This window comes from Clinocottus analis, unplaced genomic scaffold (genome assembly GCF_023055335.1).
Source record: "Clinocottus analis isolate CAN_PGR_092001 unplaced genomic scaffold, fCliAna1.0.p SCAF_11, whole genome shotgun sequence".
Taxonomy (NCBI): domain Eukaryota; kingdom Metazoa; phylum Chordata; class Actinopteri; order Perciformes; family Cottidae; genus Clinocottus; species Clinocottus analis.
The window spans coordinates 1,273,461-1,290,561 of NW_027175832.1; the positions used below are offsets into that span (position 1 = coordinate 1,273,461).

Here is a 17,101-nt window from a genome sequence, read left to right on the forward strand (position 1 = left end):
TCCAGCGTTGCTTGTTTTCATTCCCCTCCCATCTTTGTGACTCCTTCTACTTGATTTCCTGCTCAGTCTGGTTTTTGCCTCATTTACTTCAGGCCCCACCCATCCCTGGACAGGGTGATTCAGATAACGCCCTGTTACACACACACACACACACACACAAACGCTTGTATTATGAGTTTAGGCGCTGCAGGAACATCAACTAGTGACCTTGTGTGAACCTAAAAGCAGCAGCAGGTCCTTGTTTACCCCCAACACTGCTGTCCATGTCGTAAAACATGAGCGCTAACAGTTTGAATACACACAGACGCACACACAGACGCGGCGTAGACCTTGTACTTTGTCTGCATGCTAGCTCAACACACCCACCGTCATCGTGTGTGTGTTCTGAATAAGAAGAGGTCGAGTGCATGAGCCTCATCCTCAGTGCGTTGTGTCTGTGTTAGTGGTGCTGTAGCAGTGGGTTTCTTTGTGTTAGCACGCTGCTCTTAGCCAAGATTGCATTCCTGCAGCGCAGAGGGCGGGTAGATAGCGCTCATGTCTCTCTTTTCTCTCGCCGTCTGCGTCGCTATCTGTCTTTCCTCTCATTCTGATGATCATATTTTGACGGCATGTTTATGTTCGGTGGTGAGATGCAATGACTGTGAGGCTAAACACACACACACACACACACACTGAGAGATGATTGGCCAGACGTTTATGTGGAGTAAATATTAGCCGCGTTTCTAGTCGACAGTTGCTTTCTGTTATGATTTCAAACAAATTATCATCAAAATTATCCAGGCAATCTATGTGCAGTGAAATCAACATGTCAGTGTGTGTGTGTGTGTGTGTGTGTGTGTGTGTGTGTGTGTGTGAAAGCATATGGTTATGAGTTCAGAAGGTTAATGTGTGTTTGACTCTACTGTCACACGCTGCAAACACAGACACGTGGAGGCAACGTTGACGAGAGCAACAAGGATGCAGTTTAGTTTAAGTGTCTTATTTTGCTCATCATAGTTTTATTTTTATCCTATAGTTTGAAGCTTTTTTTAAAGGTACTATACTGTGACAACATGCACGTCTTAGATGCATGAAACACAGTAAACAGTTGTACTTTTCCTTGGGTGTTGTCGAGGTAAACCCAGAGCATCGTGTTTGGGTTGGGCAACAATGTGTCAGTTTCTTCTTGTTATAAATTCGGTCGTTTGAAAATCAACTTCTTCAACGTCTTCACGGGAAGTTTAAGCAACAAACCCACGAGTCCGGCGTAAGAAGAAGAAGAAGTCAGACGCTGTGCGCAGTGTAAGAGACGTTCAGTCTGACCTGGGGTCAGCGAGTGTGTTATCAGGAGCACTTTGTGAGTCTCGAGTGCTGCAGTGAAGCTGTACTTCATTTCTTCGGGTCCATATGGGTTTGTCTCCTCTGCAGTCGGCGCGTGGGATCTCCATAATTGGATTTTTAATGGGATATCTGTGTGTGCATTCACAATGAAAGTGTCTCTCCTTTAAATTAACAAGGCTGCGAGTCAGTCATCCACAACGCTGGGCTTTTACTAGGAGAGAGCTATTCATATCACAGTGTTGTGTGTTTGGCTTGTGCGCGGCGCTGTGCGATTAAAAACCAGCAGGTTTCACTCGATAAGAGCTGAGTCACATTGCAGAGGCTTTTATTATAGCGAGCAGGATATGTATCTGTCTCGTGGTGTTCGGGGGTTTATTCTCACGTCTTGCTCACTTTCATGCTGGAGAGAGTTGTGTTTGGACCGGTCTAATCCAGGCCTGCACATACACACACACACACACACACACTTGACACAGACCTCCCTTGCTCTGCTCATGCCGTGGTGCATCCTTGTCAGATCGGTTCGGCTGTGCATCGTCTCTGTGAGCCGATGTGACGGAAGATCAGCAACAACAGTCTTTTCTTCTCGGTATCAGCCGTCGCCGTCCCTCCCGTCACACTGAGCCCTTCATAACGCCGCTGACACAATGATTACTTCTCTCTCTCCGACAGACATAATGTACAACATGACTTGTTTGCGTCATCGATTAACAACTATTGGCAGATGAAGGCCCAGATTGCAGTATTACATCATATAAAACTACATTAAAACTTGTCACATACATTTCTAACAGGTGTTGGCGATGTCACTTGCATTATATTTATTTAAAACGTTTACGCCATGAAGGCAAAGTTATATTTATATCCGCACATCGTCATGTTTTATTTTCATGAAAGCTTGACACAAACCAGTTTTGCATTGGTCTCGATTTCAACTTTTCAATATTTGTGACGTGAATTTTAAGCGAGCCATCTTATAATATGTAAATTGTGCCTTTTATTTCTAGAATACAGGTGTTTTTTTGGTGTAGTGCTTCCACGCGTCTTTAGATGTTTTACTTTGTGTAAACATCATGAAGCTTCAACAAAGGGAACAACAAACAGAATATTACTGCAGTATTAATGTGCAGTTTAATAAACACTCGCTAATCAGGTACTTGTCAGTTTTATATATATATATATATATATATATATATATATAAGGCAGAAGAGCAGACGGTGAATCCGTTTACAGTGAAGCTAAACAAACTCACATTGTTTAACTGTTCCACCAAAGATTCAAGATATTTTATTGTCATATACAGACAGTTTCTCCTCCTTCCACTCAGAATTATACAACTATAAATACTAATATATAAAGAGATAATTACTCAATGTCAATACATTTAATGTATATTGCTGGAATTGTGAAGGCGCACATACACACACAGTGAAAACTGGTTTTAATCTCGATGTACCTTCAGCCGTGGAGCTGATCTGGCTTTTCCTGATAACCTCGATCCGTCTCTGCCTCTGACGTTCAGTTTCTCTCTCTTTCCTGTCGCTTTTTCATCAGCTCTCACATGTGAAGCGTCACACAGCCGCTCAGTCGGCTCTGCCGTTATCCTCTCATTAGATGAGGAGCTCGAGGGCACAGCGACTCACTTTGTCCCAGCTCTCTCAACACCTTTCTGCTCGGCTCCTCCCTCTCTCCAGCTGTCGGGTCTAATCGTCAACCTTCCCCTTTCCCCTCGAGCCAGAACCAAAAGAGAAGCGAGGCGGTGAGTCGCTCGCTGGGGATTAAAAGCTCCAGGATGCGAGGAAACCTTTAGCGGATAGCTGTCCATCTAATGCTACTTTTACAAACTTTCTCTTCAAAGTCTTCTCATGTGACATTGAGTTAAAGTCAGCAGTCAACACTTCATCAACATCCTCACGAGTCAGGATCCTTCACGTGTCCTTGTTTCCTGTTTTTACCTGAACCAGTGGCACCACCTATGGTCCAATTAGTGTTGGGCATAATTAGATTGTTTGAGGCTCTGCACAATGTATTGATTAATATATCAGCAGTACCAGCAGTCCCAGCATTCTCCATTCAGACAATCTTTTTGTATAAAATACGTAATTCTTCCATTTTTGAACCAAACGACACAGTTTTTTTGACTGAAACTCCTTCCTAACAGGTCAACACTTTGTTTTATTGTGATTTTTGTTGCAGATTCTGATTCTTTAGGTCCTAATCTTTCCAAAAAGGTGTCTTATTGACGCTCCAGGAGGCATTTTTGGGGAATCTGGTTCATATCATGCTGGATGTTCATAGTTACCCTCAAAATATCTTTTGAAAGTGATTTTTTTGAAGATATACATTTTTTTCCCAAGACTTTGCTGAACAAATACATACAATAAATACAAGTATTGGATTCAATTTGGGGTTCCTGCGACAACTCAAACAGGGAAAAGGAGCGTTGGAGACAACATTAGTTTCACAGTTTTTAACGGGTTAAGAAACAAAACTCTCAGAGAAGAGAAGTGTCCCTTATGGTGAAACATGTGAAGCCTCAGAAATCTATTTAATAATCCCACTCCACTGTTTCTTTCTTAACTTTCAATAGAGAAACAGTTTAACTCGTTAAAGCCCTTCTTAAAATGCAACGAGAGAGAGAGAGAGCGGGTGACAGCACCCGGCTTGTGCTTGTGCCAAATTCGTGGGAGATAATCACACACTGAAACAGGATTAGGCCAGTTGACAGTGGGATTAGGTCTCTGGATAGGATTGCAGTCTGTGAAATCAGATTAGCAGAAAACATGCCAGATTAAATCTGTTAGTGCAAACCAAACGAATCATCTGCCTGGTGGTGACTTCTTGGCCGTGGGTGGAAGAGAAGACGAGGGAATTAAATTATCCCAGCGGAGATGCTGGTGGTCGTGGTTTGGGTTAGAAAATACGACCAAAGAGCAGCAGATTAGTGCCTTTTCTTGAAGCTCTTCCACCGCTCTGAAGCGGTGGAAACAAGGATGGAGAAAGCATGTGAGAGGAGGAAGATGAGGGAGGAACACTGCTGTTATCTGTTTGAGTGCCGCTTGTGTTTCCTTTGTCTGCGCCAAAGCCTCTCCAAGACTGAAACGGTTGTCTCGTCCTCACCTTAAAGCATCGCTGTAATGACTTTAATAAACACTCTGTGATTACATATCCATCTATAAGGTGTGGACTCATAACTGTGCTTCTGGTGTAGATGTTTTTGCTACGGCACGAGAGGCAAAGTCTAACCTTCAGTATCTCTCGTCACCAGAACAATCATCTTTTTAACTTCATGATTAAGATAGACGGCAGGCTTTGATCATCAACCTGCGAGACCTTCAGAAACTGAGAAAAGAGCAGAGCCTTCAGGAGCAGAAGTGTTGTTATTGACGCCTTACTGCTGCCCGGACCTTGTCCTTTCTGTGCAGTGACTCCTCTGTCTCCCTCCCACTGGGAAGAGGGAGCTCAGAGATGATTAAATGAGCGTTCCCAGGCCTCCTCACACACTCGCACTGCGTTCGCCGGCTTTCATAAAGTACCGCAGCTCGAATCGATGCCTTGGAGATTGCTGTGTGATTATATTGATAATGAAAAGAACAGAACTAACCTCGTTACAGGAGAGGAAGCGGCGTTGCATCGAGCGGAGACCGTGGAGAAAACCTGGATGAAGTCACATGAATGTGTGTTTTTGAGTGTGAAAAGACAGAAAAGATCGACGGCAAGAGAGAGAGGAGGGAGGGGAGAGAAACAGAGAGGTCTAAGTTTAGAGCGAAGGCTTCTGTGTATGTGACATCTGACCTGAAGCATTTCTGAGAACCAACACCCTCTCGAGTGTGAATAACTCCTCTCTGACTGTGTGTCGGCCTGTTTGTGTCTATATAAACAGTGAAGAAGTCTGTGTGGCGGCCCCTGTGTCTAACGCATGTGTGTGTTTATGTTTAACCTTTTGGAAACCGTGCGAAAATCCTCCCGCGCCCATTTTAAGTCCCAGCATGCCCCATTCAGACAATCTTTTGGCATAAAATACGTAATTGTTCCATTTTGGAACCGAACAACACAGTTTTTTGACTGAAACTCCTTCCTAACAGGACAAGACTTTGTTTTATTGTGATTTTTGTTGCAGATTCTGATTCTTTAGCTCCTAATCTTTCCTAAAAGGTGTCTTATTGACGCTCCAGGAGACATTTTTAAAGGAATCTTGCTCATATCATGCTGAATGTTCATAGTTACCATCAACATATCTTTTAAAAGTGATTTTTTTTGCACACATACATTTTTTCCCAAGACTTTGCTGAACAAATACATACAATAAACACAAGAATTGGAAATAATTTGGGGTTCCTGCCACGACTCAAACAGGGAAAAGAAGGTCTGGAGACAAAATTGAGACGGCTGTCATTTCCAGTTTGCACAGCGTTTCTTTAGATTTAAAAATAGTAATAATCGATAATGATTAATAATTATTCCTGGCTAACCTCGTCGCTCTCTGTGTGGTCTGCGTTGTATCCCATGATCCTCTTCTCTCCGTCATTGTTTGGGCAGCGTGGTAACGAGTCAGCGTGGGCATACTGTAACTATTATCATAGATTAACACTCCCTCCCTCCTCCATATCTCAATAAGCTGCAGCCGTCACATCAACTCCCTGAACACTAAGCCGTGCAACACGGATCACAGCGCACGCCGAGTGCCACGGAGGGAGATATAGATGCTATCACGTGTGTGTGAGTGTGTTAGCATGTGTGTGAGTGTGTTCTCATGGTCTGCAAGCAACGGCAGGGAACATCCCAGTGAGCCGGCGTCGCTCTCTCACGTCTTTGTTCGCTGAGAAAACTTCACTGCTAATTAAATGCAGAATTAAGTGGCTAAAAAAGAAAATCAATCATACTGTACTGTTAAAGGAGAGTATTGATTGTGAGGCCACGCCAGCACGTGTGAGGATACTTCACTGACTGTCAGGAAGTTCCTGTTTGCCGTGATGCGTTCAAAGTCAGAGAGCTGATTCGGTGCTTTTGTATATTTTGTGCCGTATTTGAGCACACAGTAGAAAACAGACCCACCGCCGGGCCGGGGCCCCGAGTCTCTGTTGCTCACCAGCGAAACAAAGCTTCATTCACAGCGTGAGAGGAGAAAGCGCTTTCATCTCCGCGTCTGTTTGGACAGTAGTTTCTGGAACGCGGCGCAGAGAACAGAGTCGCTTCACAACACGACGACATCGCAACGCACAGGAAACATGAGCGGGAGAGTGGATTTTAACTGTGAGGAAAGACACGTGATTTGATCATTTTCCTCTTTTTTTTAGGAGAGTTTTCACAATTTACAGCCTCGATACGTTATTCAAATGAATAGAGATTTCATTTGAGGTTTGTTTTTGAACTCCAAGAGCAGTAACCGTATTGTACGATGATGGTTCATCAGAAATGTAGAGCCATAAACATCTTCTATAAACCGACAGTCAAAAGGTAGAACTTCCTCTCTCTCTCTCTCTCTCTCTCTCTCTCTCTCTCACACATGCGCATTAATATTTCTTGCCGCATGCTTCATCTCTTCACCTCAAAAGGATGGGATGCGGCCCCACCCTGCATTCTTCACACATTGCTTCATTGTTTGTTTAAATCCCACACAGTCACAAAGGAGGGTGTGTGTGTGTGTGTGTGTGATCCGGGTGGGACATGTTATTACAACTCACCATCAATCAGATTGCACGGTAGCCAGAGGGATTATTGGTCCGTTTGGCAGGTGTGAGAGCACAGGTGACCTGCACGATGACCTGAGTCTGGACTGAACAAGGAGGAAACAGGAGACGTCACGTGTTGTCAAGATATTATTGCTCCTGAAAGCAAATGTATATTTTGTTTACAAATGGAGATCTGGAAATAATTGGATGTCAAGTTATTTATTCTGCATGCAATCTGTTAAAACTAGTTATAAACTACTCTATTAGTAGTCGTTTGTATTCGTAGGCGAACAATGTCTTTGAAATGTTTGTGTTTAACGTCACAGTAACGTTGTTTTGTCCGGCCCTCGATCAGACGACTTGATCTTCTCGTCGTAGTTTGCTGCTCTGAAACTGATCTCCCGAAGTGGAAAGAAACATTCCTGCAACACGCTCAGAGACGACGCGTTGCTCTGTGCATGAATCACGCTGGAGCTGCTCGCTTCATTGTTTCCATCATTTCTGGCACAATGAGAAAAGTCGTTTTACTCATCACATTCTCATCCGGTTGCTTTCCCCCCGTGCCAGATGTGAAGCCGTTCATGGCTCTCCATAGCGCATCCTTGTGTTTTAAGGTTTTTTGCATAAATACCTTTAAATCCTGTTGGCATAATGAGAGAGGGAAGTGGTCTCTTCCCGGTGGAGAAATGTGAGATTTCATGATGGTTGTTAGCAGCACCGGCACAAACAAAGACCAGGCTGCAGAACCGAGAGAGAGCGGCTGTGATTGGCTTCTACTTCATGAATAGTTGTGGTTACCGGGTCGTCGTATCTGTCGTTCTTGCATCTGCCAGCGATCGTGAATCTGTCGCTGTGTCCCGATCCAGCGGCTTCAGTCCTTCAGGGCTGTTGTCTCCGTCTCTAGCTGCTCCTCAAGGCCGCTGATGTCACAACAACAGCCACAAACATGATGCGAGAGGGGCGACGTCTTTCTTCTCCTTCTTCCTGTCTGCATCTCCATTTCTCTCTCTGCAAGTTCTACAATTTCCCTGACGGAGCTCTAATTCACTCCGTCTCTCTCTCTTCCACTCATGCAGCCTGGCGTTTCCTCCTCCGGGACCTTTTAAAATGGCCGCCTTTATGGTTTACGGCTTCTTCTTTTTTTTCTTTGCGTGATTCGGCAGAACGGCAAAAATGTAGCTGAAGTCAAAGCCACGTGTTTCTCTCTCAAACACGACCCTCCCACCTCGAACGCATGCAAACTGCTGCGTTTCGACAGGCAGGTTCATGCGAGGTGAACGCAACTCGATCCTCCATAAATCTTTGCAACCCCCTCTGCACACACACACACACACACACACACACCATCTCTCCACATAGCCCTCCACTCTCCCCAGCTGCATGCCTTTGTCGCTCGCTGGATGAGTGCTATTAGAACCTGCTTTCAGCTCCTCTCATCTCTCACACATGCATGACACACTCGCCCACTTTCCACACACACACACACACTTTCCGTGCACACACACACACACTTCTGAGTGTTGTCAGTGTCAGAAGTCTTCTGAATGCCAGCTCAGCTTATGTGCACACGGTCGCTGCACAGCCTGGTCCGTCTCTCTGCATGGAAAGTTATGCTTCGGTTGTGTTTAGCTTTAAAACAAATAACTTTCCCCCTTCAAATGGACATGTTCAGTGGTCAACATCGCGTTTATCCCACACCTTAAAGAACAAAACTCTTCATCCTTGTGCTCCTGTTATTCAGGAAGTAGGACAGATAATCGGTACAAAGAAAGTGGATTAAAATGAGCAGTGGAGACTTCAGTAAAGTAGATCAAACAGGACATCTCAGAGAAGCCCTCTTGGCGTTTTAGTGTCTCCCTCCTCCTCCTCCTCGCCCCCCCACCTCTTCCCCTCGCACCTGTCCGGTGATCCAGTGTCAGCGAAAGTGAAGGAGATGGCAAAGAAAGGGGAATGGAGTCATGAGGGTCTGGACATGAATCCCGGTGGAGACAGCTCTGTCAGCGAGGGGAGGGCGGGCCGCTCAGCTGTGTGGAAGTAAATACACATCTTTCTTGAACCGCGGACGTGTTTTGTGTGTGTGTGCGTGTTGTCGTATGTTTTGCGAGAAGCTTCTCTGCCACCTGTTATCCGAACATGAGCCCGATGGGCGCGCGTTATCACGTTCATGCCTGTTTGAGAATGTGCGCATGTGTGTCAGACTTCTTCTGAGACTTTTCCTCTGCAGACTGAACTGGATACGGTGAAAAGAGAATCTGGAGGTTTGACCTCTGAGTGACTGCTGATACAAAATATACAGATCGTAAGCAGTGATATATATAAAGTATATATAGTATTGGTTATACATGTAGTTGGATGTCTGGAGGGCAGCACTACGGTGTCCATCGTGACTTGGACTAGCAAACACTCAGACACACACACGTACACTTAGAAATAACAATTCATAAACAATTAGTGTGAGACTGATGGGAATTCAAGCATTTACACCATTTCATCATATTCACAATGTGATTTGTTGATTCTCAATGAACTGTTTTAATTAGTCTGCATTGAAGGGTGACTGAAGATCACATATGATGCTGTACTTTGGTATAATGTATCCTGGTGCTAAATGCTAACCTCGGTATAGCGATCTGTTCACCGTCACCATGACATACGGACGTTTAGCATTAGCCTGTTAGCACTATAAACACACATTCCAGATGAGATTGATTTGCAAGGTATTTGGTTATTAAACCAAAAGGTATTTGTCTCATTCTAACGGCTCCATTTTGTCACCGCCGTGCCGCCTTCAGGGCCGTTGTTCCAGGGAGAACTGCAAGTACCTGCATCCTCCCGCCCACCTGAAGACGCAGCTGGAGATCAATGGCAGAAACAACTTGATCCAGCAGAAGAACATGGTCATGCTCGCCCAACAGATGCATCTCGCCAACGCCATGATGCCTGGCACGCAGCTACCACCTATGGTGAGAGGACACACACGTATGAACTTACCACAGCTGCAGCCCATGGTGAGACCACATACATGTAGAAAGATGACACGCACACAGCTCCTTCACTGTCTGCGTGGCTCTTTCTGCACTCCCTCTCTTTCCCCGGACACAAAAAGCATGCAGTTTTGTGGTTTCTGTGTGCGTATAATCATTTCATTCTCCTGCTTTTCTTTTTATTTCGGTCTCTTGCAGCCCATGTTCTCGATGAGTCCGGGCATGGCCAACAACGCCAGTGCAGCAGCAGCTGCAGCCGCAGCCTTTAATCCCTACCTGAGTCCCATGTCACCCGGCCTGATGCCCCAGGAGATCATGCCCAGCACCCCCGTCCTCATGGCCTCCAGCCCCATCGGCCAAGTGCCCAACGCTGCCGCCGCCGCCGCCCAGAAACTGCTGAGAACGGACAGACTGGAGGTAACAGACTGATGCATGAAGTAACCGGGTCTCTCAGCGTCTTATGAAGCATTGAGTTAACCCACTCCTCACTAAAAGCTGCAGGAAAACTAGTAAAATCTGCTTCATGTGCTTCTCAGTGGGAGGGGAGTTGCCCAAGATTATAATAATCCTATAAACAAGTCAAGTGTCATTAACAAGTGGTTTAACAAGCAAAAGAATAACCGCGCCATTTACTGTGTGAAACTGTTTGAGAAATTTAATTCCAGGTTATTTTAGGTAGCTTTATTTAAAAGAGAAGCTAATGATAAGAACATGAAAGTCAGAAGTTCCTGAACTGCATTAGTTGATCAGATTAAGTTGCAGAGTTCATTCTAATAGTATTTAACTAGTTTCCTGTTTTCATGAACTCGCTCTCACATAAACTGTGTTATCTCTCGTTCCCGTACAGTTTGTACTTTCACACGGTGCGTTCCACAAAATACCGTAAGACAAGCACCAGATGTGAGACAAATGTTTATTTGAGTGGAACAAGCGTCAATGATTGGCAGCATCAAAGAAACACGTTCTTTTTAGTCGAGGAAAACTAAACGTTTGTGGCGGCAGCGTTGCATTCTGGTCCTTCGCGTCTCCTGTGCCGTAGCCGGTGGCGTGAATGTTGACTCGAGACAGAAGCCTCTGCTCTCTGATTCTGAGAGATCTCCACCAAAAATAAAACTTTATTCATGCTGCACTGGAAATATCTTAATATTTGTGCTTTTTTATGGTTTAAAAAAAAAAAAAAAGAATCACAAAACCTAGAAATGCATTTTTTTGTAGAGCATAAATATTGTGAAATATGTTTCCTATTTTAAAATACATCAGTAAAATTACAAAAAGTCAATTATAAATGTTCAAACTGTTACGTTTGTTGTCTTTATGGAGTTTAAACGTACAACGCTGAGAGCAGGAAAGCAGACGCGTAACACACTACTGCGTTCATGCTGCATCCAATTTAAACGAAGGTGCTGCCCTCTGGTGTCTCACATATAAAACAATATCTAAGACTTCAATAAACACATCACAGATATTACAGAAATGCTATGTCTATAGGGTCAAAGTGCTAAAGCTTCAGCTCCTTCCTCACTGGAATATTTAGTCGGATAAAACGATAAAACTCTCCATTAAGAAGGCTTGATATCGTCTCCGCTCTCCATGAAGACATACCTGCTGTTCTACAAACTGTTCTTGTGTTGGATCTCCACGCTGTGCTTTAGAGGTTTCTGTCCCCTCGTTTGGTTCCCAGGTGTGTCGGGAATATCAGCGGGGCAACTGCTCTCGGGGCGAGACCGACTGCCGCTTCTCCCACCCCTCCGACAGCACCATGATCGACACCAACGACAACACCGTCACCGTGTGCATGGACTACATCAAGGGCCGGTGCTCTCGGGAAAAGTGCAAGTACTTCCACCCGCCGGCCCACCTGCAGGCCAAAATTAAGGCGGCCCAGCACCAGGTGAACCAGGCCACAGCGGCCGCGGCCATGGTGAGCAGTCTGTACGAGCGCGGTCACACTGATGTACACGCACACAGCAGAGGAGCAGCTTAGAGGAAGTTCTTGCATTCAGATCAGTGCTATCTAGCGTCAGTTCACCCGGTGGGAAATGTGTGCTTTTCCTTTTTGAAAGTGTTCCTGGTCGGTGTATCGTAGCTTTTCCAGGTCTGCTTTTTGCCAGGTGAAACAATTCTGGTGTGCAACTTGGTTTGGGTAGAATCTGATCAGGATGGAATGAAGAAGGAATCGGACAATGTGGCTTTTATTCTCAAACAACTTATTTCCATCCTAATCTGAAAAAAAGAGACTTGTCTTGTTCCTTGTTCAGCTCATCCGAGACCACGAGCTGAGAGTCAGTTCCCTCTCTCTCTCTCTCTCTTCTTCCCTCACGGGCTGGTCTTATTTATGACCCCATTGTTTCTGTACTTCCTATCTTTTACTTCTCTTCCTCTTGATATTATTAAAAGTGACGCAGTAGCAGGACCTGTGAACGACAGTTTGAACACAGTGTTTTCTACCTGCTCTCATTAGCTCGTTAGCTCGTAGCACTGAGAGCTTTCAGTCGTCACACCGACTATGATGTGCACAAAGAAACACAAACCAGTGAATTGTGCTTATATGTCACGTGTCTGTCCTATTTGATAACTGAGAACCACTCAAAAGAAATGTTTTAATACTATTCTCACCGCTATATTCATCCATCTCTGTGTGACAATAACTAATGTAGATTGGTAGTTATCATTGATTCTTGATGACCATGTAACTGTTGAGCAGTAGAGCTAGTGTCCACACTGTGCATGCCTTAGTCCTGTTATCCCCTTGTATATTGCATTCCAATGATTTGTTTTTTTATTTGTTTTTGTTTTTTCTCACCTATACCCAAACTGCACTGCTGCCCCCATGATGCACCTCTGCTTGCTGGTTTATGTTAATGCGCTTGAACCCCATTGGCCCATTGCCATCATGTGCTCGCTGCCTGCTAATTAAGACTCAGTCGGCTGTCAAATCACTGAAGCGACCCCTCGACGCAACCTTTGACCTGGTACTATGACCTTTCACCTTTTAGCTTGGCATGTGGCTTTGTTGTAGAGCAGTGTTTTAACCAAAGATACCTAGCTATTTTTGTTGTCGTTGTCTCAGTGCAATGTCTGTTTTTTCCTCTTGTTGATCTGTCATTATTGCCTGTGATGAAATGATTGTGGCTTTCCGGGTTCAAGTTGCATCCGACACCAAAACAACTGTCCTCATGTCGAAAAAAACACCTTAAACACAAATTACAAAGTGGAGGAGCCACAATCAATTCATCACTTGTAGCCTATTTAACACCAGTTAGCGAGGGCTAGGGAAGTAGCGCTTCTATAACGGTGGCATGGCTTCAGTCTTACGTCCAAGTCAGTGGTCAGTGTTGTGGCTCAAACAAATGTGTGCATGTCTGTGTTACTAGTGCATGGAAGAAGGATACGGGTGGGGCAAAGAGGAGCAGTCTTTAAAACCATACAGAAGTGATCCCACCATAACAGATGATTACAGTTCAAATGATAGTCCACTCCACCACCTCAAGGATGGCCTCATCCCAGGACCAAAAAAAACCTCCTTTCAGAGCGTTTCATGGTGTGAATCACACCAGAAAATATATGTTTCCCCATCTGACTCGTGTCCCTTGGCCTGAGACCATTTTTGATGTTTGTCTGCGAGTGAACCGTCACTTAAACTGGGCTTCCACAGTTTATCATGGAGCTAGCAGTGCAGCCTCCCTCTCTCTGTGCTTCCTACCTGTTCCACCTCCTGTTAGCAACCTTATTGTTTTAATAGTTAATGCTTGCTCACGTTGCATTTAGTCAGCCTCAGGAGTACCAAGTAAATAATCCAAGTAAGCTTCCAGATGAAATATAATGAATATATATTAATGCCTGTTAGCCAGTAGCTCCAGTAAGCACCATGCTCCTGCTTGTCTAGTACTTGTGTCAGACTGCTGCTTGCTTGCTACTGATGATATGATGATATTGTTGTTGTACACACAAGGATGCTGTGGTGCTGTGATTATGATGTGCTCTAACGTATGTACCTTTTTTGTTTTCTTTCCCGTTTTTACCTCTTTCCAACACACCTCCTCTCTCTTTCTCTCTCTCTCTCTTTTCCACGCACCTCTCTCTCACTTTCTGTCTCTGTTCTTTTTTTTTTTATTCTTTTTTTCATTTCTCACTGGCCTCCCTCCCTCCGTCTGGCCTGGGCAGGGCATCGCCCCTAATGTCATGGCTCCCATGCCCAAGCGAGTAGCCCTGGAGAAGGCCAACGGGGCCTCTGCCATGTTTAACACCAGCATGCTCCAGTACCAACAGGCCCTGGCCAGCATGCAGTTTCAGCAGCAGGCTGCTTTCCTCCCATCAGGTATGGCTTCCAAAGCAAACCACCACTAAGTGCTCTGACCACCCGGAGGATCGGTCCGACCCGGCTCCCCTTGCTCGTCTGGGCGGTGCGCAAAGCGGGAGATTTTTCGAGACAGAGCAGTTTGGTTGTGGGCTGTTTACAAAGACAGTCGCACGCAGAGCTCCAGAGCTTTAGATGTCATCGCAGGCCAGCGAGGGTCAAACATTTTGAGTTGAAAAGATGAGAAAGCTTCAACAGAATTGTGCAAGATGCTTTGTATGGCGGCGCATGGCCACTCGCTGTGACGGGTCGGGTTAGAAAGTCGACTAACTTTAATAAAACACCACGTGCTAAATGCTCCTCCAGCAGTCGCCCTGAACGAGGAAGGCGTGGATGTTTGTGAGAAAGAGAAGTGTGTGTTAGATTACAGTGTCCACGGTGTGATCACCACATGTTGAGGATAATCCATCGCTGGGGCTTTGGCTTGGGCTCAGGTGAACGGGGCTGACGGGTCGATTCACTGCGACGAACAGCAGGCCGGCTTCTGTACACATCTGCTGTTCCCTTCACTTCCTGTCTCAAGCGTGTGTGTGATGTTTAATACTTGATAGTTACAATCACAACCGCACTATCACTCTTGTTGTATTACACACTCATATACAGTGCACTTCAGACAAAAGTTCAGATTTGATGAGCAGACATGAGCTCAGCACTTCGCCTTTTTCCAATCACTGATGACTGTGTCCAAGAGATATTAACCTTTTTTCCCCCTCACCTTATCTCTCCCCTCACTCTAACGAACCATGTGATGGGCTGTTTTGATTTCTCTTCCCTATCCAATCCACTTCCTGTTGCACTGCATGATGGGCAGGCTCAATATTGTGCATGACACCTTCAGCCGGCATTGGTAGGTTCCAGCTTTCCTTCTTCAGTTGTCTGTAACCTCGTGTCTGTGACTCGCACGCCATCAAATTGAACCGCCGCTGTGAAATTTACTGTGTCCTGTTTTTGGCAACTTTGAGATTTTAAAAATACGAGCGGCAATGTTTTTGTTGCGTGATCCTGCCCATAAGGAAAGGCACATTTTGTGACACTTAATTGTTATTTATTAGCTGTATAAGCAATTTAACTGAACTTTATGTTGTGATAATTCTCTGTGCACCTATTATTTCCTGCTTAAGCACCGTCCTCCTCATGCTGGCTCTAAACTCGGCTTTTGGCTTTTCTAACCTGACACCTACTGAGACTTTGTTGTAAAGCTTTAGAAAACTGGAGGGAGTTTAATTATCACCTCTCTCACCTCCTCTGCCTTAAAGACCTGTGTGACTTTATTTACGTTGAACTTTTAGAAGTGTTTACCAGGAGTATTGGTCATTTTATTACTAAAAACACACACAAATGTGGAAGTAAGTCACTGCAGACGCATCGAGTTGTGAAATCACAAGACGCCTCGTGAGCGTTGGCAGAGGGAAGAAAGGGAACCGGTTAAATCGCTCTCTGACCCCGCTCTCCTTCTCCTTCCCTCGTTTGCGTGGTGTGTTTGTGTTTGTGTGTGTGTGTGTGTGTGTATCTGGCTACACTGCTCCTGTGTGTATTTTTGCTTACATGATTTTCCCTCCAAAAAAAGTTCCCATGATGCACGGTGGTAATCCAGCCACTGCAGCCAACACATCCGCCACGAGCCCCTTCGCAAACCCCTCCACCAATCAGGTTTGCACCTCAACTGTCTCTCTCTCTCTCTCTCTCTCTCTCTCTCTGTTTCTCTCTCTCTCTCTCTCTGTCTCTCTCTCTCTCTCTCTCTCTCTCTCTCTCTCTCTCGCTCTTTCTCTCTCTCTCTCTCTCTCTCTCTGTCTCTGTCTCTCTCTCTGTCTCTCTCTCTCTCTGTCTCTCTCTCTCTCTCTGGGATGTGGGGTGGGTGGGAGGCGTTACTCTCTCTTGTTGGCCTTCACTAGAGTCCAACATGTGCACATATCAGACTGTTTCAACGAACCACAATATTTATACGTTTCTTAGAACTCTATCTGTCTTTCTAGAAACAACACACTGTATTGTATTTAATGTTTGTCCCCGTTGTAACCTCGATTTTTGTCCTTTCCCATCTTGAGGACTCTTCCTTATCAAAGTTGACTACCAACGAATACATGCAATTGGTATGTATGAGGTAGTTTTATTAAATTGTTAAATCTGCACAGCCTGTGCAGAAGTCGCTGTCTGTGCCTTTTGGTGCTTGTTTTTCTTTTTGTTGCTTTCTTCGCTGCTGCTTCCAGCCTGTAAAGCTTTACCTTGGTCCTCGTGTTAAGGAGAAGCTGGATGACATATTCATTAAGAAAGTTAGTGTTTCACTACAGAGGAGGATCTGCATCACTCTGCTTTCAGATCTACTGAAAGTGTTTTGTGAGCATTTAGTTCTGCTGCTCGATCACATGACAGCAGAGGAAAGGACTTGTAGTCTTGATCCGTCTACCTGCCTTTACCTGAGGCGTGCAGGTCAACAACATGGAGGACTTGTTGCATGGGGAAACCAGCTCACTGACAGAATCCGCTCCTCTTCCTCCCCTCCTCTTCCTCTCCCTGCCGTCCACACGTGTCTAATAGATAACAGAAACTCTGGCCGAATAGTTTTTAGTTTTATGTTGTCATCTTTATCCATTTCCAGTAATTAATGTCAGAGGATTTGGTTGAAATGAGTCGATCTGTGTTCGTCCACTCGATTTAAAACGTTTGTTTTCTTCCCCCAGATTCCAATAATATCTGCAGATCATCTGAGTAGTCACAAGTACTTGACTCAAATGTAGTTCCTCTCCAGAACAGTGAGTTCCTATTTCAA

General features: G+C 45.0%; 1 protein-coding gene across 14 annotated transcripts in view; it reads left to right on the top strand.

The window, feature by feature from the left end:
- mbnl1 (muscleblind-like splicing regulator 1) overlaps positions 1-17,101 on the top strand; it is a 38,331-nt gene that overhangs the window by 17,668 nt on the left and 3,562 nt on the right. For 9 of the 14 annotated variants that reach the window (XM_068601788.1, XM_068601807.1, XM_068601798.1 and 6 more), the window contains 9 exons: positions 9,786-9,956; positions 10,176-10,394; positions 11,659-11,898; positions 12,896-12,949; positions 14,142-14,295; positions 15,146-15,181; positions 15,902-15,984; positions 16,380-16,424; positions 17,013-17,084. In XM_068601788.1, coding sequence (XP_068457889.1) covers positions 9,786-9,956; positions 10,176-10,394; positions 11,659-11,898; positions 12,896-12,949; positions 14,142-14,295; positions 15,146-15,181; positions 15,902-15,984; positions 16,380-16,424; positions 17,013-17,069 — 1,059 coding nt within the window. In that variant the 3' untranslated portion in view covers positions 17,070-17,084. Of the gene's footprint in view, positions 1-9,785; positions 9,957-10,175; positions 10,395-11,658; positions 11,899-12,895; positions 12,950-14,141; positions 15,182-15,901; positions 15,985-16,379; positions 16,425-17,012; positions 17,085-17,101 lie in introns of those variants that run through there. The other 5 variants (XM_068601825.1, XM_068601834.1, XM_068601840.1 and 2 more) reach the window with 5 other exon arrangements.